The sequence below is a fragment of the Cupressus sempervirens genome, chromosome 2, assembly GCF_028749045.1.
Source record: "Cupressus sempervirens isolate cs-2001-9-10 chromosome 2, ASM2874904v1, whole genome shotgun sequence".
NCBI classification, from domain to species: Eukaryota; Viridiplantae; Streptophyta; class Pinopsida; order Cupressales; family Cupressaceae; genus Cupressus; species Cupressus sempervirens.
The window spans coordinates 311692091-311717066 of record NC_143119.1 but is presented as its reverse complement, the minus strand read 5'-3'; the positions used below and the strand labels follow the sequence as shown (position 1 = coordinate 311717066).

General features: G+C 35.1%; 1 protein-coding gene across 2 annotated transcripts in view; it reads right to left on the bottom strand.

Moving 5' to 3' along the window:
* Positions 1-23618, bottom strand: part of PARP2 (poly(ADP-ribose) polymerase) — a 188065-nt gene extending 164447 nt beyond the window's left edge. For both annotated transcript variants that reach the window (XM_089813536.1, XM_089813537.1), the window contains exons 1-3: positions 23402-23618; positions 21408-21503; positions 20661-21183 (exon numbers count right to left, since the gene is read on the bottom strand). In XM_089813536.1, coding sequence (XP_089669662.1) covers positions 20661-21183; positions 21408-21503 — 619 coding nt within the window. In that variant the 5' untranslated portion in view covers positions 23402-23618. The remainder of the gene's footprint in view (positions 1-20660; positions 21184-21407; positions 21504-23401) is intronic.
* Positions 23619-24976: the final 1358 nt, after the last annotated feature.

Genomic DNA, 24976 nt, shown 5'->3' with positions numbered 1-24976 from the left:
GATATCCACTTATCTCCTCTGTCATTTTGCAGCGATTTTCATTAGTTTTAAATTCTTAGCTTGAATAAATTATGTCTCCTTATTCTCTGCCTTAGATTTTGCCCATTACTTCAAATTCATTTTCTTCTTACATATTGTTATTTAGCTTTTAGTCCCTTTTTTTTTTCCTTCTAGAGTGCTCTGACTATTTCAAAGAAATACATTCTGTTCTAACTCGAGTTAACATATCTATCACTTCCAATATTATTCTCCGTTTGCAACAATATATTTGCCTTTGGCAAGATTAAAAAATGGGTCAGAGAATATGGGGATGTTAAAGATCTAGTTTACTTCCACATTTGTTTCCACAAGCTTTTAACATTAACCACGAGGGTGCCTTCAGCAAAACAAGAGATTTTTTCTTTTTAAATATAAATTTCTTTTAAGATTTTCACTGGTCTTTCTCGTTGTGATAACAGATCAGAGAGTGATCCTAAATCTTGATATAAAAATTTTACATTTACTTTCAGAAATGTTTTTAAATAACAAAGAGACTCGCTTTTTCCAAACTGCTATCGGAGAAAACAAGGTATTTTTCCCAAGACTTTTTATTGCCATTGTTATTTTCAATCATCAAGATGAATCAGAATGTGATTCCCATGTCATATAAGTTTCAAGGTCCCATCCCGTTTTGGAAGTATATCTGAAGTATCTGTGCAGTGCAATAACTGGTTAAGGGCTCGGCCTCTAAATTATTATACTATAAAGCTTGTAATTGGCTTTACTTATTGTCTTACTATTATTTCAACAGTGAATGTATGAATTGGTATGCTCTGTTTAATTTTTAGTTTTCCCTTTGTGGGCAATCATATCCGAATTTGTTGATCTCCAGATTTGCCATAAACATTATATTTGACAGAAAGAATATCTTTAAAATAAAAAGATATATGCCTCAAATTTATATAGATCTTTGCTAATTCCTCTTTGATAAGCATGTTATTGGTCTGCTAACTTCAGGGGCCTGACTTCCAGTTTTGTTATAATTGGAGCAAAGGCTGAAATAACTTTTTAAGGAATGAGTTGATCAAATCAGATTTGAGAGAGTGCTGAATACAAATCAGGGAGTTAAGAATTTCTTATACTCTTGGAAAAATAGATGTATTAATTTATACCTAGAAACAACAAATCCATGTCCACACTTGAGTGATTACCTCTAATATAAATCCATTTAGTAACGTGGAGAAATCCAGCACCCCAACAAAACAACTAAACAGTTTGGACAATATCCAACATTGGTTCCATAAGTTTGAATAACATGTCGATACATTGTTTTTCAGGATGTTTGATGTCGTTTAACTTAAAATTTGGAAATGAGGTGAAATTTGAATGCTGGAAAGTGTTTTCTGTTCAAAATTTTGGTTTTTTTTCAGTGATCAAGTGGCATTTTTCTCGTATTTGGAGGAACATTTAAGCACTTCAAAGTTTAAGAGCACTGTATTTGTTTACCTGTTTAGTCCTCTTTAAAATCTTCTTTTTTGAGTGCCGAAGTGGCTTCTTTCTCTTAAGTTTGGAGGAACGTTTATGTGCTTAAATCTTAGACTAGTGCATTCGTTCTTTTGTACACCTGATTGATCCGACTAATTCGTTGTTTCCACTGTGGTGAGTATTCGGTAAAACTGTAAGTCAAAAGGAAGAAATTTGATTATGGTCGCCTCCTCCCACCCGTTATTCACTTTATTACAGAATTTGCAAAACATATTAAAGAGTAATTATAATGCTAGCTTTTCTCGAGCATGAATTTATAATACTCATATTTTGCCTTTTCTGAAAATATAAAGGTATATACCAACTGTAATAGTAATAAGAGTTAAATGAAGTCACAGTAAAAGCCTCTTCTCGCAGCTAAGCTAGCTTGGTTTCTTTTAACTGGAAATTGTATTTTTATTTTCCAGTCTGATTAACACACCACAAGCTATAGTGTAATCAATAGTATAGTTTACATTTGATTTTTTGCTGATATTAGAATTTTAGCTCGAAATTTGGTTCACACTTATTGTCAGTAGTTCTATATTTTTTTGTTTCAAGGATGCAGAGGATAAGTTTTACGGGGACAAGCTGACGAACAATCTTCTGCACACAGGAGGGAAACATGATAGATTGAAACATGTTGCAACCAAAATTAAAAAACCCTCAACAGAAAGACGAATGTCTGGCCCTCTACTAAAATGACACTTACCATGGTTTTTCCTACTCATATAGGAATTTGTTGAAAATATAAAAAATGCACAAATGTGAAATATTTTAATTAAAACTGATAACATTTCAAAGGTACTACAACAATGTGTGCTGTAAAAAGAAAGCAAAAGCTTTAATCTACATGCAGAGGTTGATAAAAATGTGGAGAACTGCATATCGTGACCTTGGTCATGATAGAGAAAGGCATACAAAATATAAGACTCCTGACTTGTTTTTTGGTGTCATATTGAGCTTTGGAACAATGATCCAAGACACTACTTAATCTTCAACCCTTGAGATGGCTAACTAAAGTCGACAATCTTGAACTGAATAAGTCAAAATCATCTAAACCTACAGTGAATGTGACTAACTAATTCATATTTTTCATTCAATTGCAATGGGCAATGAGTAGGCAGGAATTAAAAAATTGATAATTCAAAAGACAATAAACAACACGCCAAGTGACAGAAATTCTACAAGGTATGGGAACCCTCGATGACTATAATCAAAATGTTGGGCCAGATCAACAACAGGAACGCACAAACTCTTGACAACAGCAGTGCTTGAACAGATGCATTCCATTTAACACTAAGTTACTGTTTACACTCTTTTAATGCTAACTCTGAGAAAATGCCAGCATGTTGTTTCATCAGTGTGGTAACCATATACCACAGCACTAATGGTAGTTGATCCATCTCCACCTTCATAACCACCACCACTTACTATTCCCATCCTAATGACTTGGACGTCAAATTGAATCATTAAGAATTTTTATATACATGGCTGTTTCTATGCTATGCCACTGTAGAAAACACCTTGCAGAATAATAATGTAGAAAACGCGTCACAGTACAAGCCAAAATGTATCTAGTGTATCAATCCAAGAATAAAACCAAGTTCACCCCAAAAAAGCATGTAGATAACTCATCACAAAACAAACCAAACTGCAATATAACTATTATAGTTCAATTCAAAAATAAAATCAAGTTTTACACAAAAACAAAAACAATTCATTACAAAACAAAAACAAAAAACTAGACCTGTAATATTGTAAGACATTAACTTATATAAATTCTAAAATGAATTCCCCTGTCAATCAAAACCGAAACAATCCCAACAAGAAATTCATCTTTCAAACCAACTAAACATACAAATTTGTTAGATCATTTTTTTAAACTACAAAGAAGCTAAACATAATCAATGTTAAGCAATTACTTCCAACCATTCTCTAGGAAGTCCTTAGGCCCGACCCAACATAGCTATGGCTGCCCCCCATGGATATAGAGACTAAAGGGCTCCTCCTCTATATTCCATAAAGCTTATTCCCGTAACTTGTATGATTTGAAGTTTGATAGCGTTCTTGTAGCAGCAATTAACTTCTACTATTTTGCATGATATATTTTTCCTCGTGAAGTTGTTTTCATTACTATTCCTCATTAGCCAGTTCATTAGCTTTAACTCCTACTGAACTCCTACTTAAATGTTGACTTGTCATGCTGGATTCCTTTATCATTTTTTTTGTTAGTTACAGTTATGCTTTTCAGTTATCTATATTTGTTTTGAATATGAGTTTTGTTCGTATCATAACATAACTGCTAGGTTGGACGTTTGTAAATTTAAACATAAAATGTAAATCATCACTTGTAATGTAATGGCTAAGAAAGAAAAATTACTGCTTGATGTAATGAGAAAATGCAATTTCTGTAGTAGTTGGTATGAAGCTGCATTTAATTTAAAAACATTTCGTTATTTAGAAAGGAAAATCTGCTGTTAAGAAATTTACAAACTAGCTATAGGCATACAAGCTTAGGAAGCTTAATGGTCTCTCTCTATCTCTTTCTTTCTTTCTCATTCTAGCGTAAATGACTGCTGTTAAAGCTGATCAAAAGTGTTAGATGAAATCACTTAAAAGATTGATACTTAAATTGCTAGAGCATCAATGTTAATGTTCACAGTAATTATAGCATGCTATTATTCTAATTGAACTTAGTATTGTCTTTGTCATAATGGTAACATGGTAAATGATAATAGTATTGTCGTTGTCACCTTATTTTGTTTAGAAGCATATGCATCATTTTCAGCACAACCTGCATATAATGACTGGTATATGTCACTATTCAATATCTACACATATTTGCCTAAAGGTATGAACAAGAAGAATTACTTAATTTTAGTTTTCCATGTTGTTCTGTTCTGCAATTTTATTGCTCTTATTATTATCATTGCCTTTGTTGCTATTCACATGCATTTCTGCTTATTCTTTAAAGCACAAATTTTACAGTTTTTCTATTCTAATCTGTGCTTGCTTTTGTGAATGCAGTTCCCACTTCAAAAAATGGAAAAGCAATGCAGATTTTGCATTATGAAAATGCACAGAAATATGAACATCATTTTGATTTTTCCACGATAAACTCAATAAAGTCATGGGTCGTCATAGAATTACTTCAATGCTGATGTATTTATCTACTTTCAGATACTATTGCACATAAATTTGACAGCCTTCTATATACATACTTCTTCCCACTTCAAAATTTAATAGCCTTCAATGTTTTCTACAGTTAGTTAATATATGTTGCATGCACTTTTACTATTATGTCCACTGAATATTGTTCTACAGCCCTCTTTAAGTTTATTTGCTAATTTTTTTGTCAGTTACATTCAGAATTTTATGGTATATTCCAAGGTAACATAAATTCCCATCTAACTAATAAAACTCTATTCCAAGCTCCTTTATAGCATATGGCAGGAATTGTGACGCATCGCGTCCCTTGTTTTCTCATGGTATATATAGATATATTTAGTTAATTGATAATTATTATTTATTTATTTATTTAGGTTTTGAAGAATCCTGGGAGTCCTGCTGATGGTGCATCATGTAGAGTTTCCAGAATCTTACTTATGAGTTTAGATCCTAGTACGAGGTAAATACGGTCCTTATAGAAAATCACATCATCTATTACCTTATACCTATTGTCCTGACGCTGTCCATCCATAATCTGGCATGCTTGAGTATTCTTACAATACTCAACCAACAACTAAGATTTCCAATTTGCTGAAATCTCAGATATAGCACAACATTCTACTACTGAGGGTCACCTGGAAAGTGCATCAGCAACTACATTGTTCTTACCTTTGATATACTCAATGTCAAAATCATATGCCTGAATCTTGCTGACCCATTTTTGTTGTCTCTCATTAAGATCCTTTGGTTCTAGGAAGTAGCACAAACTATTGTGATCCATCCTAACTATGAATTTGCCCCCACTAGGTATTGTCTGAACTTGGCTAGAGCATGCATAATAGCCAACATCTCCTTATCATAAGTGAAGTACAATCTCTCGCCATCCTTGAGCTTCCTGCTCTCATAAGCAATCGAATGCCTATCCTACATGAGCATCGCGCCAATACCACTCCCTAAAGCATCACACTCAAGTACAAACGGTCTAGAGAAATCCGGTGGTGCCAAGACTAGGCATGTGCTCATCACTTGTTTGAGCCTATCAAAGGTCTCCTCTGCCTCAATTGTCCATCTGAAACCCCCTTTCGGTGTGAGGTCGGTGAGGGGAGCCGCTATCTAAGAGAAACCTCTAGCGAACCTTCTATAGTAAGAGCAAAGACCCATGAAACCTCTCAAGTTTGATACATTCCTCGGTGGTGGCCGATCTAGGATTGCCTGAATCTTTTCTTGATGTACCTTCCCCCCATTTGCACCAATCATGTGACCAAGGTAGAGGATCTCGATCAATCCGAACTCACATTTGGACTCTTTTGCAAACAAGGAGTGCTCCTTTATGATACTGAGTACCTCATCCAGATGTTGTAAGTGCTCCTCCCATGTTCTGCTGAAAATCAATATGTTGTCAAAAAATACTAATACACTCTTCCACAGCTATATCCTAAAGATGTGGTTCATGCAAGATTGAAATGTAGTTGGTGCATTAGTGAGTCCAAATGGCATCATCAAGAACTCGTAGTGACCATAGTGACATCAGAAGGTAGTCTTATGCACATCCTCCTCGCGAACCCGTATTTGATGGTACCCAAATCTGATATCTATCTTTGATGAGTAAACCGCCCCATGTAACTCATCCAATAGCTCATCGATGCGAGGGATTGGGTACCTGTTCTTGATGGTCCTCTTGTTGAGAGCACGGTAATCAATACACATGCATAGAGTGTCATCCTTCTTCTTCACCAACACAATTGAAGAAGCAAAGGGACTAGAACTAGGTCTGATGTGTCCCATATCGAGAAGTTCCTTAATCGTCTTTTCTATCTCCTCTTTATAATGCCTGGGATGACGATAAGGTATTGTGATAACGGGTTTGGCACCCTCCTCCAACTCAATGATATGCTTGAATCCTCTATCTGGGGGAATACCTAGAGGTATGTCCTCAAAAACCCTTTGGTGCTTATCAAGCACTGGTTGAATGTCAATATGAAGTTGTTGTCCTGAGTCTAAGGTAGCCTTAAAGGAAATGAAACTGTGTGCTGCCCACTCCATGTCATCATGGCTCATAATGGCCTCCATCCTATGGGCTGAAATCAACCTAGATTCCCCTTCTGGCATAGCCTTGAGGATCACCTATCAACCACCTGTAAGAACTCCAACTGCATCTTCTCATGATCAACTGTATATCTGCCTATAATCTGTAACCATTGTCTCCCCAACATGGCATCTAGTCCATCTAAATCCACCACAGAAAAATCTACCTCAAGAAGGAAATAATCAAAATTAATCGAAAATCCTGACACCTTCCCTGGGCATCTCAATCTCTCACCTCCTACCACCCTAACCTCAAACTAAGGTATGTCGTCAATCCGTAACTTCCTCTTGGTAACCCATCGTGAGCTTATGAAGTTATGCAAGGCACTTGTATCCAAGAGACATATAATACGATGTCCTCTTAACAATTCCTTTCAAACAAAAGGGGTGTCCTATGGGATCACTAGAAAGTGATGCTATGATAGGAGGCTGCCCCTGGGTACCTTCCTTCTTCCTCCCTCTAGGTGGTTGATCCTGGTTCTCCTCCTCATCACTGCCATCAACATTGTTGCCCTCCTGTTGCTCATCCTCCTCCTCTAAAAGCACCTCTACATAATGTATCTTGCCTTTGTCAAGGCATCTATGATCACGTGTCCATGGCTCTCTGCAATTGAAGCATAGCTTCTTCCTCCTGAGTTCATTTCGTGTCTCAAAGTCCATCCTGAGAGGTGTAGCCTTATGCTGGTTTTTGTTCTTTTGAAATGAAGTGATCCCCTTATACGCCTTCTTAAAAGGTTGTAATATCAAAGAGGGTGACTCTAGATCGTGTGAGATCTTAATAGCATCATCCAGAGTGTTTGGTTTAAGTACCTTAACCAAACCTCTATATCTATCCTGTAAACCTTCGGTGAAGCATTACCTTATGTTGTCCTGTCATGTCTGGAACCATTACCAAGATCTACTGAAACTCGTCAATGAAATCATCTAGAGATCTACCCTGTCATAGCTGTGCCAAACCCCTGTAATAGACCTCTATATCCTTCTTGTCAAAGTAAGTAATCAGCTTAGAGCTGAAAGTCTCATAGGATGTAATGAGACCATGATCTTGGGTAACCAACCCGTGATGCCACCAATCATATGCCGCTCCCTCTAAGTGCATCGTAGCAAATCTAATGGCTTTTGTCTCTGACATAGGTTTAAGTGTTAGGTACGTGTCTAGCTTGTGAATCCAAGCTCTCACAGATGTCTTACTACTGCCATCAAAAGTAGGGAGAGATTGTTCATAGCATGCTTTAAGTCTCTGTTTGGTGCTCTATGTCTCCTATCTTGCTGCTGTTCATCTAACTCCCTTTTCTAATTTAGATATTGGACAAAGGACATATTTTGTTTAATTTGATTAGGAAACAAATCTCATTCATCATACATTGCCATACCATTGTCTGGTAGTAAGTTTGGTGCTGCTAGCAGTGCTACCTCTTCCTCTACATTAAAAACTGGCATCAAAGGCCTGTGAGTGTTTTGTGTGGGAGCCCTAACAACTCAAGGTGATCCCGCTACACTACTACCTCCACTATGATGGCTCAGAGCTCTCCTCTTAACCAGGGCTAATTGTTGTATATTAGCTACCAATTGTTGAAGCGCATCAGCTATGTTATTCTGCCCATCTCTAATAGCTCGCAATGTTTCCCTTACTTCTCGATCCGGTTCAGTTTCATTACGTGTCCTTTGAATGTTACTTTCTTGTTTTGCCTATTCAATCTAATCAACCTATTTAGTTTGTTCAGCTTGTTCACTTGTTCCAAAAATCAATTCCTCATCCACTGAATAACTATCCTCAATATCAATTTGCTTGGAAGACCCTACTTGTTCTGGTTGGAGGTGACTAAAATTATAGGGGTTCTTCCTCATACCCCGCTGTCATTTTATTTCTTGTTTATGCCACAAGATGGCATGACCTATACCTCTGATACCACTAAAATGTTCCTTGCCTAATCTGATCAGAAAACTTTAAATTTATGCTGAAAGAATTTTGTCAAACAGTTGGTATGTGATCTCTGAATTTAAACTGAGAAGCTACTGAAAATCCGACTCTACTAATACTGGCCCAAAGTCTAAGAAAGATTGAATAATGCGGAACCCAAATACAATAGCAATGTTTGGAACTATGTTATCAGATTATTACTGTATACCAAATACTAACTGAAAATACGGCAAGGACAATGAGAGGAGTTCAATAACATTATTTGCAGCATGTGATTACAACCTTATAAACATAGACAGAGTAAGGAGCCTGGAGTTAGCCGCTGATGGTGAAACTAACCAAGTGACCTGGTACATGAAATCTATCCCAGACTGTGCTTCCAAGGATAATCAGCAGCCGTGACTCTTCCCTTGACGTGGGATCCAAAATAACTGTCGCGGTGAGTTACCTTGGCTCTGTTACTCCTGCTGCGATTGGTGGAACTCCAGCACGTTGTTGACTTCAATTTGCAGAATATATCAGATATACAGACATCTCTCAACCAGTGATAAGAGAAGCATGCTGAGGAGTGAATGAGCATGTGGTTAACGGTTCAGTTTGTGACTATAATCCCAATCACTTCCAACTTGGCTGTAGGCAACTTCCAACTGCCTTGGGAGAATCACGCATATTGTCTTCACATACAACCTGTATTCTGAACACTGTCTTACTTCTTAGTCGGCAAGCTACTGTTCACAAGTATAGATGAAAAAACCTATGCATTTAGCTAATATTCCATTGTGTATTCTAACTGCAACTTACTTTTGATTGTTGAAACTGATGTCATATTCTTCTTATTGATTTCTGCCTGATACTGTAATTTAATCCAAATGAGGGGCTAGGGTGACATCCAACTTCCTCAAGTAACCCGAGGGGTTTCGTCCTCAGAGTTCACCGGTCACATTAAAGCAACCGTTGGTAGCAATATATTAATATTTATCATATATTCATTATGTTAATCCCAAGGCAAAAAGCTTTCTTAAAGAACCTTGAAGTGTGAGGAGATACAAACATCTTAGCAATGTGGGATAAAAGACTATTTCGTCTTTTAGTCACTTAAGTCATTTTGTCCTAAAGTGACTTTAAAAAATAAAGTACTTTATATTTTGACAACCATTTTGCACAAAATGCCATAGAGATTGTGAAGCTACTTCAAAACTTGAATTTTTAATTATTTTTGGACCAAATCTCTCATTATTGATTTGTAGCTTACTAACTTCATTAATTAATCTTTTTGTAATTTGCATTTTTCAATTGTAGGTGTTTGAGCTCTTGAAAAGAGTTCTGAGCTAAGGAGAGGGCGATCAAACCCCAATGGGGTATCTTTACAAGGCTATGGATAGGACCAAGGAATCTATAAAAAATTGCTACAACAGCGATAGACTCAAATTTGATCCCATTTGAAAAATTATTGATAGGAGGTGGAAGGATCAGCTCCACCAACCCATTCATGCAACAAGATACTTCCTCAATTCCTAATTCAAGTTTGATGATTCGTATTCAGATTTTAATGGAGAGGCCATGAAAGGCCTCTTTGTATGCATTCAAAGGATGATACTTGATGATGTGGTGAGACCCCACATTGTGGCCAAAATAAACTATGTGGAAAAGCAAGGGATAAATTGTTCTCATCAAAATTGGCAAAGAGATCAAGAGGCAGACAAAATCCAGGTCAAACATTTGCCATTTGGATTTTGAGGTCTAAAGCTATGTTACCAAATTCTTCCTTGGCAACTTCAAAGTTTAATCCAGTTCTTGCGAAAGTTTGTCACATACTTACAAAGTCTATCCAAATTCTATCAAATGAAGCTGGCACAATTTTTCCCATTTTTATCATGAATATACAAATCTGCAGCAAGATCCAGGGTGAATTTGGCCGAAAAATGGATTTTTTTACATTTTCAAAAACTTGTGGGGTCTATTTTAGTCAATCCAACCATCCAACCCTAAAAAAGACCACTTAAAAGGTCGAAAAGGTAAAACATATGTGATTTGGAGTAGAATATTAATATATATGGTGGTGAGTTTAGCTATGTTGCTTTGCTATTAGCATAGTGGTGTATGCACTTATTTGCTATTGCATGTATATACATCTATATCATAAACATATACATATACATACACAACAAACACCTATATATATAAACATGTTTCTGTACGAATGAACCCTAAACATGTTAAATTGTAGCTTCTGTCGGATTGAACTGTCTTAGAGTTAATCCTTTCTATGGTTATTGTTAATCATTAATTATACATACTCTAATAGATCTATATATATATATTGTATGCTATCAATATTATATATAATATATTGTATGCTATATATTATATATTATATATTTATATATAATATAGATATGTTATAATTAATAATGTTTTAATTAATGATTAATTAACATATATAACCATAGAGACATGTCTCTTCACAAGACATGCCTCTTGAAGATATATTTATATATCTTGGAAATCTGCATTGAAACACATAGAATTACAACAATGTTATTACATTTGCAGAGATCCTAAATCTAACATGGTATCAGAGCCAAATTGCAAATGTAAGAAAGGATACAAAAGATGAAGATATTATAACTGCAGGGATCATGTTAAAACATTGAATTGAATGGACAGCAACAGTATATGTAGAAGCCATATAAACAAAACCTTGAAATGTACTGTACAGTATAGTTCTTATGATATTTTAATTTTCATATCATTGCTTAAAGAAAGAGTTTACTACAGCAAATCAGAAGCGACTAAAGAAAAGGAAAGAAGTGATCCCTAGCAACTACCATACTAAAGAATAGTGCAAAAATTAGTAACATCACAATGGAAACAGAAGAGAGAGCAAAAGCCAAAGTTCGAGCAACGAGATGCCTAAAAAAAATACAACCCCTTCACAAATTGTTACTCTGTCATTATTTTGAAACGATTGGCATTAATCAATCTACCTGATATATTCTAATCAACGCAAACGGTGTTATTGAAGCCAGATTCACATCCTATTGATACGCCATAAATAGGTGTCATTGGTTCGACTCTTGGTGGGACATGACTCACGTGAGCTTGATCTCATTCTTGGAAATTTACTTTTCTATCAGACCAAAAAGTATTTCCATCTCCAGTACCTTTCCCGTGATTAGTTACGTACTATCAGATACTAAGTGATCATGACAGAAAACACTTTCATTATCAAAGTGGACTGTATTCCTCAATTTTTAAACTCAAATTCTGAGCGTAGCTTCAACTAGTAAATTATGGTAAATGGAAGTGGAAAATATAACTTGCACTTGTAGTAGATGGAATAAGTTCGAAAAGATTTCCACGAGATTCCCTTTGCTCCAAATTAATCTCCATGGAAAGCTCCAGCTATGGCTACCACCAAGATCCCACTCTCTTCCATGCTCAATTTGATAATACGAAAGATCTTAACAAGACCAAATAGACAAAAATGCGACACAGATTGAAGGCATCATGCAGGCGGCTTAAAATATCTAAAGTTATATTTAAGTGAATATCCTTGACATAGGGTAAGTAGATGTATGGAACATCACAAACTTTAACATTAATGCTCATGAAAAGTCATCAAACACATCAATAGAAGCATAAGTATCCATGAGTTATTATTAAGTTTATTTTCATATTATTATGAAATGTATTATTATGAAGTCTATTATTTTTGGGATTTTATAGTTGAAAGCATATATAACGTAGATGAGATATTAAAAGATGGAATATATGCATATTATAAATATATATGTCTAAAATATATATTTAAGTTAGATATTTATTTATTTATTTTGGAATGATCTTATATTATTATGAAGAATTATTTTTTAGTATTATATTAATCTCTCTCTTTTTATACTATAAGAGTTATTTTGCCTTGATCTTTTCCTTCGAGAATGTTCTTACAGAAAAAGCAAGATAGATATCACATTAAGAGGGAGCTTGACATTTCATTTGAGGCTCTTGTAAAGCAAGGAGAAATTGTGAAGGGGAGCAGTGTGATAGAACATAGTAAATGAGCTTCATTAAGTTTTGAAAGAATTGGTCATCACACATGCTACAGAATATGGTGAAGGGTCTTCTTCTAAAACACCCACGTATGGAGAAATATAATCAGTTCCATTTACGTCATCATGGATGGAGAAGGTAAAATCAGGTATCATTATACTTGTTTGGTATATATCATCATATCTAATTTAATTTAATTTAGAAACATAGCATTATCGTATTCCTTTCTGAATATATATGATGAAGAATTATATATATGTAATTACTTAAAGGGACATATAATTGTTATTAGAATAATAACATTAATTTTGATTATTATCATTACAATCATTCATTTTAATTTGTATAGTATGGTGAGATAATATAAACCTAAATATGTGATCTCTAGTAATGGATATATATGTCTTTTGATTTCATATTTATTTTGATAAGGAAATATGTATATATGGAAATAAAGAAAATATATGAAAGTGAATCAAGTATTGTCTCTAAGATATTATCCCTTAATTACAAGAGAAAATTATTTTCGATTATTATATACTGAGAAATATCTTTCTTACCTATATCTCTATACATATAAGCTATGTCCCTTGATCTTTTTTTTTCCTTCGAGAATGTTATTTCAAGAAAAAAGGGAGGCTGATATTTCAGGCAACCTTGAAAGAGAGGGAGCAGATAGATGATATGATTTAGTAAATCTTCGGTGATCTCGATCATATTGATTCAGCGGGAGTAAATCGTGTTGTGATAGAATCTTCAATGATCGATAAATTGTAACAGTCAAGAGGACTATAATTTCATGCAACTATGTGATTTAATGGGTCTACCCTTGTGGACAGGTTTGTGTTCACTTATACTACTAAGCTTAAGGTTTGGAGTGTCTATGGATGAAAAGATCAAGTTGTAAATTAAAAAGAAGTATTCAAATTTGATGTAATGTGAAAGCTCCAAAAACCCTAATGATCAAGTTGGATAAAGTGAGGATCTTGAAACAAATATCCCTGATGATTGAGATTATGAATATCCTTCTTTATTAAGAGAGAGTTTTACACTTCTTCTAAAGGCAATGTTGGAGTTTGGAAGATTTATAATCAAAGGGAGTCTAGAAATACATGGATGTGACTTCGTGATTTTAATGGGCCACACCTTGTGAACATCACTAGAAAATGAAAAGATCCTTAAATAATTTGCATAATCATACTCTAGGTACCGAGTACATAAAATTGCTCGATGATATAAAAGTTGGAATTTCACATTGTGGGGGGTAAACTTAATAAACAATGTTCAAATTCCCACTTCAAACCATCTTTAGAGAGGAGATTTAATGATTTGACATTTATGGATTGTCATAGAAAGATAAGTAATTCTTACTCTTGAGTATTACAATTATCTACTTACTATAGTATCTTTCTCAGTTATAAACTTATATGTACTATAAGAGTTAAATTGCATTGATCTTTTCCTTTATATCTAAAGATGTTCTTGCAAAAAAAGGAAGTTGGGACGTTTGCCACCAAGATTATTGTGTAGGCTGTGGAAGTGAACATCCTTTATGATTAAGATTATGAAAAAGAAATCTGACATTGTTTCAGATCAAGAGGGAGCAAATAAGAACATGATTCTATCAAATTTTTATTCAAAGGGAGTAGATCATATCACTTCAGAGGTAAACTTGACATGATTAATGATTATTGTTTCTTATGCACTTATTGACTAACATCATATGGCTGATGATTATATGCATACAGTGATAAATCTACTCTTGTAGAAAATGCTCCATGTCATGTGACCTTGTGATACTAGTGCATTTAACAAAAGGATGAGTTATATTAGTACAAATGAGCAAAGTGCTGATATTTTTACCAAGCTGAAATTGTGTACTTCAGAGGTAAAATTGATATGACTTTGTTGTAAATGCATTTATTAAAATATATATTCGTGAATATAAAATTATTTTTGCTTGCAAGCTTGTATTGTGAAAAGTGACGACTTTTCTTGTGAAAGGTGACGATCTTTCGTGTGTTTTGATCCTATTATAAAGTGACGACTTTATTTTAGTTGCTTTGTTTTCAAACAATGGTTGAATTTGGTGTTATCTTTCAGGCCGGATTTTGCCGGACACATTGATAACCTTCATGGGTCTTTTTGGGCAATAGCCGAACACCATGAAAACCCATTGTTTTGAAAGTTTGGGTTATCTTTGTTCTTTGGGCCAGATTTTCTCGGACACATTGATAACCTTCATGGGTCTTTTGGGCGATAGCCGGACACCATGAAAATCCATTATGTTTTTCTTTCTCTCTCTTAGTTTAAAACATAATGATGATTACACCTTATTGTGTAAGTTAAACTTATTTCAATTTCCCTTTGCTTAAGAGGGAGTATTGAGGATTCTAGCCTCTTAGTGTGTTGAAGTAAATTCCATATGTTAATTTTACATATGTGTGTTGATGAATTCATATTGTTATGCCATTTTAGGGATATCATAGTGAAATGATATCTCCTTATACTCAAGAACATAGTATTTTATATATCAATCTTCCCAAATAAAGAGCGAGTGTTGAGATAGCTTCGATTGTATCTAAGTCATAGCTATGGTAGAAAACAATTGATATACATATCATTGTTAGAATTAGATATTGTTGGCATGTTTGTTCTGACACATTTCATGAAGCAATGCCTACTATAAAAAGATCTCACCTATGATATAGACTTCTTATTGAGACTTATATTATCAAAGGATAATATATCTAGTGTGATATGTATATTAAGGTCTTTAATATGACATTCTAAAATTATTGTGATAATGTATTCTATTACAATCCTCCTGAGCTAAGAGGGAGTGTTAAATTGTAGCTTCTGTCGGATTGAACTGTCTTGGAGTTAATCCTTTGTATGGTTATTGTTAATCATTAATTACACATACTCTAATAGATATATATATATATATATATATATTGTATGCTATATATATTATATATAATATATTGTATGCTATATATTATATATTATATATTTATATATAATATAGATATGTTATAATTAATAATGTTTTAATTAATGATTAATTAACATATATAACCATAGAGACATGTCTCTTCACAAGACATGCCTCTTGAAGATATATTTATATATCTTGGAAATCTGCATTGAAACACATAGAATTACAACAATGTTATTACATTTGCAGAGATCCTAAATCTAACAAAACAAAATTGACCCCACCCCAAAAAAATTGAACAAATTTAGAACTTGAATCTCAAACCCGCATCCGAGCTCAAATCCAAACAGACAACTTAGGTCTGAAGTAATTGATAAATCATGATTTCATTTTTCTCTTTGTTTTCTAACTTCTCAATATTTTATTTTCCAAATACTAGTGGCAACGTCGAGGTGGAAATACCCCTCCCCCCCCCCCATCTCATAATATTTGCCCTCATAAGCTTAAGCCAACCTTGTAGCTTATCCCATTGTGCGCACAATTGGAACTTATGTGTGGCTATCCACACATAGAACAAAAACAAATAATCCAAAAATGCCTTAATGACCTTGTATTTGTGCAATATAATCTTCGGTTACGCATAAGAAAGGCCCAAGGAGCAGCAGCAAGTCTAATCGATTTGGACGATATAGACCCTTACAATGAGAGTAGCCATCATTATTTACAAAGGATGACATCACCGATTTGGAGAGACGGGCTATGGAGGAGGGGGGTGGATTTGGTTTCACATAAGATGACATTGAGGACAATGAGGAGGATGAGTCATCACCAATTCTAGGAGGAGCTACATCCAAGATGGAGAACAAGCCGCATACATCATCAAAGATACCGAACAAGGAGGCATAGTCAGGCCTATAGTAAGTTTCTATGACTAGACCCTCTCCATTATTTGTTACTAGAGTTGGGAAGAGGAAGATATAACTATAATGATGTATTTACTTTTAATTATATAGAAACTATTTACTACTTTGTTTCCAAGCCTCTTTTTGTCAGCATTCCTCATGAAAATGTGACTTGTACCCACTTTGCATTACTATATCTAAACTCAGCTTATTTCTTTTGTTTCTCATTAATTTATAGTTACTAATTCATTGGATGCATCTTATCATTAAATTTTGCAAAAAAATGTCTTTCTAATTAAATTTATGCAATTTTTTTCCAATCCAAAGTTTTTTACAGAGCTTTTTCACAAAAATTGATCAAGTTTTTCCCGATTGTTTTCAGGCCTTGGCAAGTTCTTGCCTTTTACGAGTTTTCCAAATATATAACAATAGTCTTGAATATCAAAACTGTGGTCTCTCAATATAAATATCTAAATCAAAACATCTCAAACATGTATCCAAAAGTCTCAAAGATCATATCAAGCTACAGATAGAACCTACGAAGCTAAGCCTCATTCTAGCTATCAAATATCCAAAGTCTTAGAATCATGTGTCGCTATCTCCCTCTCTCAAAAATGGATCCTCCAATGAATGTTTAAATTTTAAATTTAGTGGCCTTAAAAGTTTATATACACACACACACATACACACATGTTATATTATATATTTAAATTTAAACATTATTTCTTGATTTATTTTTTTGTTTCAATAATCAAATATTTGAAAACTACCATATTAAATTTATAATTAAATATTTTTTATTTACTATTAAAAATTTAAGATATGTTTAAAATAATTAATATTCAAAAACTTAAATTAAATATGAGATTATTATTTTAATATATTTTAACATTATGATTTAATATATGAAATTTTATAAATATTTAATCACAAATTTCATGGTTAAATATTTAATCATTAATTTTATCGTCCACGGGCACAAATTTGAACATTGTCACCCCCTACATTATTAATTTGGGAAAAAGATGTATATAAACGGGAAGCCAACTATTTGGCTTTTAGAAAATCTCTAGTTAGATAATGAAAATAACACTACAATATATTGAGTGCGTTGAGCACAAAGATAAGAAAAAAAAGATAAATTTATTAATGTCCAGCAAAAGGGGCCAAGGGACTACTTGAAACAAAGAAGCAACATAGCGTACAGCTGGAACACCAAACTGTATCAGGAAAAAAGATAGAACAGAAATCAAAGAACTAGAGTAAGAAGAAACCACTAAACCAAACAACCCATCTAGGTGAACTACTTGAAACAAAGACGCAACATAGCGTACAGCTAGAACATCAAACTGTATCAGGAAAAAAGATAGAACAGAAAGCAAAGAACTAGAGTAAGAAGAAACCACTAAACCAAACAACCCATCTAGCTACTCTGAGAAACCAGGAAAAAGTCTAGAACCTACAAATAAGCCCTAGGAGAGAACATCCCATATCAACTTCAAGGGGCCCTAGAAGCGCAAGAAGGATGTTGATAACTGGGAGGTCTGCGAGGTCTCACATCCCTAAGAGACCCAAATATCCATCGCCTAATTGGTACTTCATATGGGGGGAACCATTGTAAAGAAAGAGGTGATGAGTCAATCAAAATGTGACCTTAGAGGGAAACGTTTTTGCTAAAATAAGGTCCCAGAGCCTCCATGTCTCCTAAAGATAGACTGCAAGGCGCGTCTAGTCGGTATATCTGAAAAAGTCGAGAGAGACTAACCCAACCTAAATAAGGAATAGAGTCTCCCTCTGATCTCACAGTACATGGGGCAGAAAAAAATGAAGTCTATGTCTTAACCTCCCCCTAATGACAAAGTTGGCAAATCCTATCCTCCCTAGCGAAATGGTGGTCAATCTGGATGCAGAGTTTATGTGAAGCCACTCCAAAAGAGCTAAGCGTGTTACGATGCACATGAGACCAACCATGAGATAGGTATGGGGGCAAATAATGATCCTGTCCAGTAACTCAAGAAAGTGCTCTACATAGAATGTCATTCTCGAGTGAGGCCCTTGAAGACGACAACGCAAGAAGTAAGAATATGTCATTTATAGATGTCCATCTTGATATGCATGTCCAGCTCTTGTTGGGGTGGCAACAGATGAGATGGGGCATCCACAAAATAGTGGAAAGGGGGAAGGCGATCGATATCGATCCCAATAGAGCCAAGAAGAGTCGAGGAGTGAGTGAACTAACGACAAGCCCAACCGGTGGAATCAAAGCGTGCAATACCCTCCAAAGAGCAATAGTCTAGGCATGAATATTTGTTATGTCCCTCTAAGGAGTCAGTGAAGCATCGTGGACGATATAAAAAACAAACCAAATTGAAAATAGTACCAAGTTTGAAAGGATGCCCCTCGAACTTAACAAGGTTGTGTAGAGTAGACTCAATATATTTGATAATACGCCGAAGGAAAAGAGCTTGGACATGCTCCACTAAAGCCCAATCTTACTCCAGTAAGGATGACCCCAAACAATTGAAGTATAGAGCACAATCAGTCTAATCAAAATGTCCAAAAGAGTCAGCTTAGACGTGTTGTTCTAGAAGTGATGTTTGAAGCATTGTCTTTAAACAAGTGTCAGGGAGCCATAAACCTTTTTGATACGAGGTTGACCTGCCAATTTGGAGCTGAATCGAGGGCCAAAAAACTGGACTCCCATATAAGTGTATGAAGAAGTAATCCCAATCTCCTTGCCCTAAAATAAGAAGTGGAGGTAAGAGGTCTTGAGACAACTGAAGACATCACCTTGGTCTTACTCAAATTCGTCACCAGTTGTTGTAAATCGCAGAAAGAAACGAGGCCATCAAGGAGTCTTTGTGAGCCTTACGAAGAGGCCATTTGGACCACATCATCCACGAAGAGCAAGATAGAAATCGAAACTTGGTGTAAGAAACAATCGTCCCAAGAGAGGGAGTGCACCTAAAGGAACTGCTCTAGCCCATCAATTAGAATCCAAACAAAGTAGGAGACAAAGGGCAGCCCTACTTCACCCCAACGGTACTATGAATGAAATCTAACATCCCCTAAGAGATCTTGATGCAACCAACCACTATCTCTTAGAGTCTCATGATGGCAATCAAGAGAGTCTTTGAAATTACAAATGTCAAGCAGTAATATAATCAATACTAAGAAAGAATCAATATATAATCTTCGCAATAGGGTATACAACCAATTTGCTTTTACAGGTAAAAGAAAAATGAGATGGGAAAATCACTGACCCATGCACAATACATTACCCTTAGGTATTGGAACTCCCTAGAATACAACAACAAATCAAATGTAACGAACAAAAAACCTAGCAAGACCATGAAATGAGCAAACTTTAATATATATATTCTAATAATTAATCATGTCCTCAACATATCTCTACCAGAGGTCATTTTGTATTTGCTACTTATTTGAAGAGCTTATGAACAGATTGAAATCAAGCCTATCTTCTTCTATACATAGATATGTCATCTTAGCACTCTATATATCTTGCATTACAGTCTCATATTTTCTGAGCTAATTTTGGGCAGATCAGTACTTACAAGAACACACAATGAATATTCAGGAACACTACTAACCATCAGCTAAGTCTGTCTGACCACAATTGAGATTTTTGTGCCACTGGTCCACAAAAACATCCAACCATTACTGTGTTTCCATAGATAACAATGCTTAAAATAGGGGCACATCAATCCTTCATTTATATATGGAAGTATGTGATGGTTGAAACTTTAATGCTGCCCTTCCCGATTTATAGTTCTGAGGTCTATGCTCAGTTAAAAATAATTCAATTTTTTGCAGTAGCAAACATGACAAGTCTCTGTCTAGATTCTTTACTATTCTATTACAGATAGTAAAAACGCTTCAAAGATCATATAAATATCCAACACGCAACTCTTACCTGACCAACAGATATTTGACGTCATCATCAAAACAAACATCCTTGAAACAATAATCATACGTAAAAAATAGCTAATACGACCATTATAGAGATTTAAAACTTGTTTTTGAACTAAATTCATTAATTCAGCTTTAAAAAATTTGCCCTTACCTTTCACATCTTGTGAAGTGCTTGAATCATCTTTTGTGGTTATAAATGGCATTTTGTCCATAGCTTTACCAAGTCTTCCCACAAGAACCTTTTTAGTTCCAGAAGTTGATAATCCATGCATAGAAAGCTCCCGCCGAAGCTCGTCAACAGTCATCTCATTGATATCTCTGTTTTCTTTGTACTTGGAAGCATCTAGTTCATCTTCATCTTTCAATGTGGAAGCCAATTTTTTTCTAGTTATTCCCTGTAATCTCTTGTTGTCGGCACCTTGATTTGTCTTGCCCCCAACATCTTCAAGTTTATGCTTTTTAGGAACAGCTCCATCTTTGTTCTCTTTATCTGGAGAGCAAATACTTGAGTCCCTTTTAGTTCTAGCCCTTGTACCAACTTTGTTATCTATATCTCCATACTGTTTGTATGGGTCTGTGTCATTTGCTTTTGCAACAGTAGCAATATTACTATTGGAACTGGAAATGTTGTCATCCTTTAAGTCATTTTGAATTGCTTCATTGAGTCTGATTACCTGCAAATTGATTAGGAAATTTTTAATGTTCAAAATAAATCTGTCTAAACGTATCTTCACTTTCTACAGTTTCTGATCCAAGTCTAGATTAATCTGTATCATATATTGTGAAAAACAAAATGACCTATAGGTTGGGTGACTATATCTTACAACCAACTAGACAAATGACCTAATAACTGCATCAGCTCCACCTACTTGTAATTACAGTTGATGAAAATACTTACCAAATCAGGCTTATATCCGGAAGTATCAAGACCACGTTTAGCCAGCTCATGACGAAGGTCTTGCACTTTAAGCTTTTGCGTTAACATATGGTCCATCTAGAAAAGAATTAAAAAGGAGTATGAGAAACAGTCTACAGTTCCTGCAAATACATACGCTGAGATTCTACAACTGGAATATCAACACAGACATTGTCCATAGCAGCTAAATTTAAAAAGTTAACAAATATGTTATGGTATGCACAAAATGGAAGAAATGATCCAATTGTCTTTCTAAAACCAGTGAAATCCTAAACTCTTTGCAGCTGTATGTAAATGTGAAATTTTGCAGATGAAATGACTCAGAGGAATTCACACATGAAGACTGATAATTGATAAGTTCCATTGTAACATAACATAACCAGATCAACCTCAATTTCGTCTATTTATGAAAACTTTGACTCTAGTGCAAGAAAGCTTTTTTGGAAAAGAAAAAAAAAGGAACTAACTTTGTCTGTAAAAACACTTGAATAAATTTTCAAAAGCTGTCTGTAGTATACTTGCATAGGGTCCAACTCTGAACTATAGGCTTCCTTAGTGAGATGTTGAATGAAACCATGGATCACCTTACTACGGCTAAAACCAAGACTGTGAAAACACGTAGAAAAGGATAGAGTTGAATCCATATCACATGTTTCCAGAATACTCCATCTTCCGTACTCCCCAACACCACTGTGTCCTTGGCATTAATTTCACCAACTCTATGTCATGCATTATGGGTTACAGATCACCTTAGTACGATTAGGGGTTTGAACCTAAATCGCCCATTGCACATCCTCCTCATCGATGAAATTTAAAGATGGAAGGAACTTCATATAGTATAGAATTGAGCCTATGTCACACACATTCCCGAGGTAACCCATCTCCGACACTACAAAGTACCCTTTCTTCGTTACTACCCAACTCCACTGTCCTTGGACTCAATTTCATCAACTATGTGGCATCTTTTCTAAGTTGTGCACTACTCTATTGGCAGGATTTGAGCCTACTACTATTGGATATGGGCCCGCATCCCTCACAAGGTTTGCGGCATGGCATAACCACCTCCTGTGGCTTTATAAAACTATTGGTTGTATCAGGCATTGACAATTCAGTCTTTTGGTGCAATAGCAACCCTAGCTTGTGACAAGTGGTATCAAAGTCACTTGTTTGAATCCATGCAAGATGCAGTGAGTGATGCTGGGAAGAGGATTGTTGGCAGTGGGCCAACATTCTTCACAAGATTCACGACATGGCTTAACCGCCTCCTATGGTTCTATAAGACTATTGATTGTCTTGGGCATTAACAAGTCAATCTTTTGGTGCAACAGCAACCCTCGCTTGTAAGTTTGTAACACATACATCATCCTCTCAATGAAATTTCTAGATTGAAGGCAATAACAATTATTATTGAAAACAGGTGTAGATATTAATTCTCAAAACTTTAAATCTTAGTATGGCTTGCTATGCTCTACCTCCAACCGTGAGATTTACGAGTCACATATTTCATTAGAGCTTTGTTACTAGAAATAGAATCTGTGTACCCTCAATTTGCATTGCTGAGACAGAACTCAAGAAGCCAAGCAGGATTTCAAACTTCAATCGACCAAAATGTGACCAAGCTTTCCATGACCAATTTCCAATATTTCCGTACCACAAAGCATGATTATAGCATTCAAACCCAGAGTAGCTGAATAACCTATATCACTATAAGGAACATTTTCTAACTCGGTGTGTCTGAAATTGTATAACAAGAGAAATAAGTGTTTTCGTCGGCTATTTATTAAGGTTTTTCATGCCCAATCTCAGTTGCCGGCTTCCCATGGAATAAGTATAGAGCCATGTGTCGAAACACTGCAATTGAAATTATTTGATCCTGCCGTAGACGATCAAAACAAAACACCAAGTTTTCTACATAAACTATAGTATCAGTTGGAAATTTACTATTTCCCAGATAGCAAACGAGAAACTGGACACACCGATTTTGTCGAAGCTGCAGAAGCTCCAAGCGCTAAGTTTGGAGAATCAATCGAGTGGAGCGCCGAATTATCGTAAAACTCTATGTACTCGCCAGATAAGAGACAGCCGCTCTGTTTCGTGGAGCTGAGTTCAAGGTCGGATCAATTTGGCGGGAGCAACAAATAAACGCTTTCTTCCCCTCGAAGCCACAGCTTAGGCTTAGAGTCCGATGACTATATTGGCCGTTTTATCTCTTTCGAATTATATAGACTTCTATAAATATAATATAATACTCTTTTTCCTTTTTTTTTCTTTTTTAAAAGAGGATTCCCAAGAAACCTAGTGGAGGCACCATGGCGTGCAAGTACCAATTAGCAAAGGCCACCACTGAAACGATTTATGAATTCAATGTAGGAACCAACCTGAAACCCCTCTGGCTTAGAGCTAAGGGCCTGTTTCACAGTGGGGAATAGGCATTTGTAAATACCTAAAAAAATTAATCCTTTGTTTGGGTGCGTCAAATAGGAATTGAAAATGGGGATACATATTCCAATTTTGACCTCAAAATGAGCATTTTTTATTCCACCTAAATAAGTGGAATTAGGTGGAATAGCAAATGCTCATTCCTATTCCCATTTTCCTTTTGCCAATTTGATAAAAAATTCAAATCCATTATTATGATAAAGATCACAGGTTGCATAAGCCTGCAATTTCGGATGAACTCCATTTGTTTTCGATTGCAAAAATAGTTGAGGCACGAATTTTCGCAAAAGTATATGATCCTTTACTGAATCTATGATTATTTTCATTGCTTTATTATTATGTCTTTTCCATGTTGTTTTCTCGAATTCATTTTCAGGCATGGGCAAGTTTGATTCAATGTGATTTTCTAATTCCATCTCCCTTAGAACTATTAATAGTCTAGTTTTCCAAGATGAGAAGTTTGATGCTCCATCTAGCCTATCTTCAATTCTTACGTGATTCACCATTTTTAATGCTTAATAAATACTTTTCCGTCCTTTAAATTTGGCTCAGTTTTAGAATTAATATTTTGTAAGAGTTTTCTTGTCAGTGTTGCTCTGGTACCATGTTAAGAATAGTGGATCTCTGATAGATAAACAATTACAAAATGCTTGTAGATAAATTATGATTCAAACTATGCAAAATACAAGTACTTATCTATACAGTGACTTGTAGCAATCCTTTATCAAACTTCCTTCTTCAACAATGGAAAACGCTCCAGATCACTGTATAACACAAGTGAAGGTGATAACAATAATAAATAATATTAATACTTATCTCAGATACTCGGATGCCTTTTTATCGATGCTTTCTTTGTAGTTTGAGTGAGCACATATATATCAATGTTGAGGGACATGACTCCCGAAGAGTCATGTCTCTACGTGGCCCAAAAGCCACATAACGACATGCCTCTTTAGAGGCATGTTTAGTTGACATAATAACTATTCAGTATTTATTTCATATAACGTCGCTCGATAACAATACAAGGGCCCGATAATAATAATCATAGCAAAGCCAAGGCACGGGTATGAAACTCAACACAAGCAATAGAAACTTTCACTGATAATATGAAG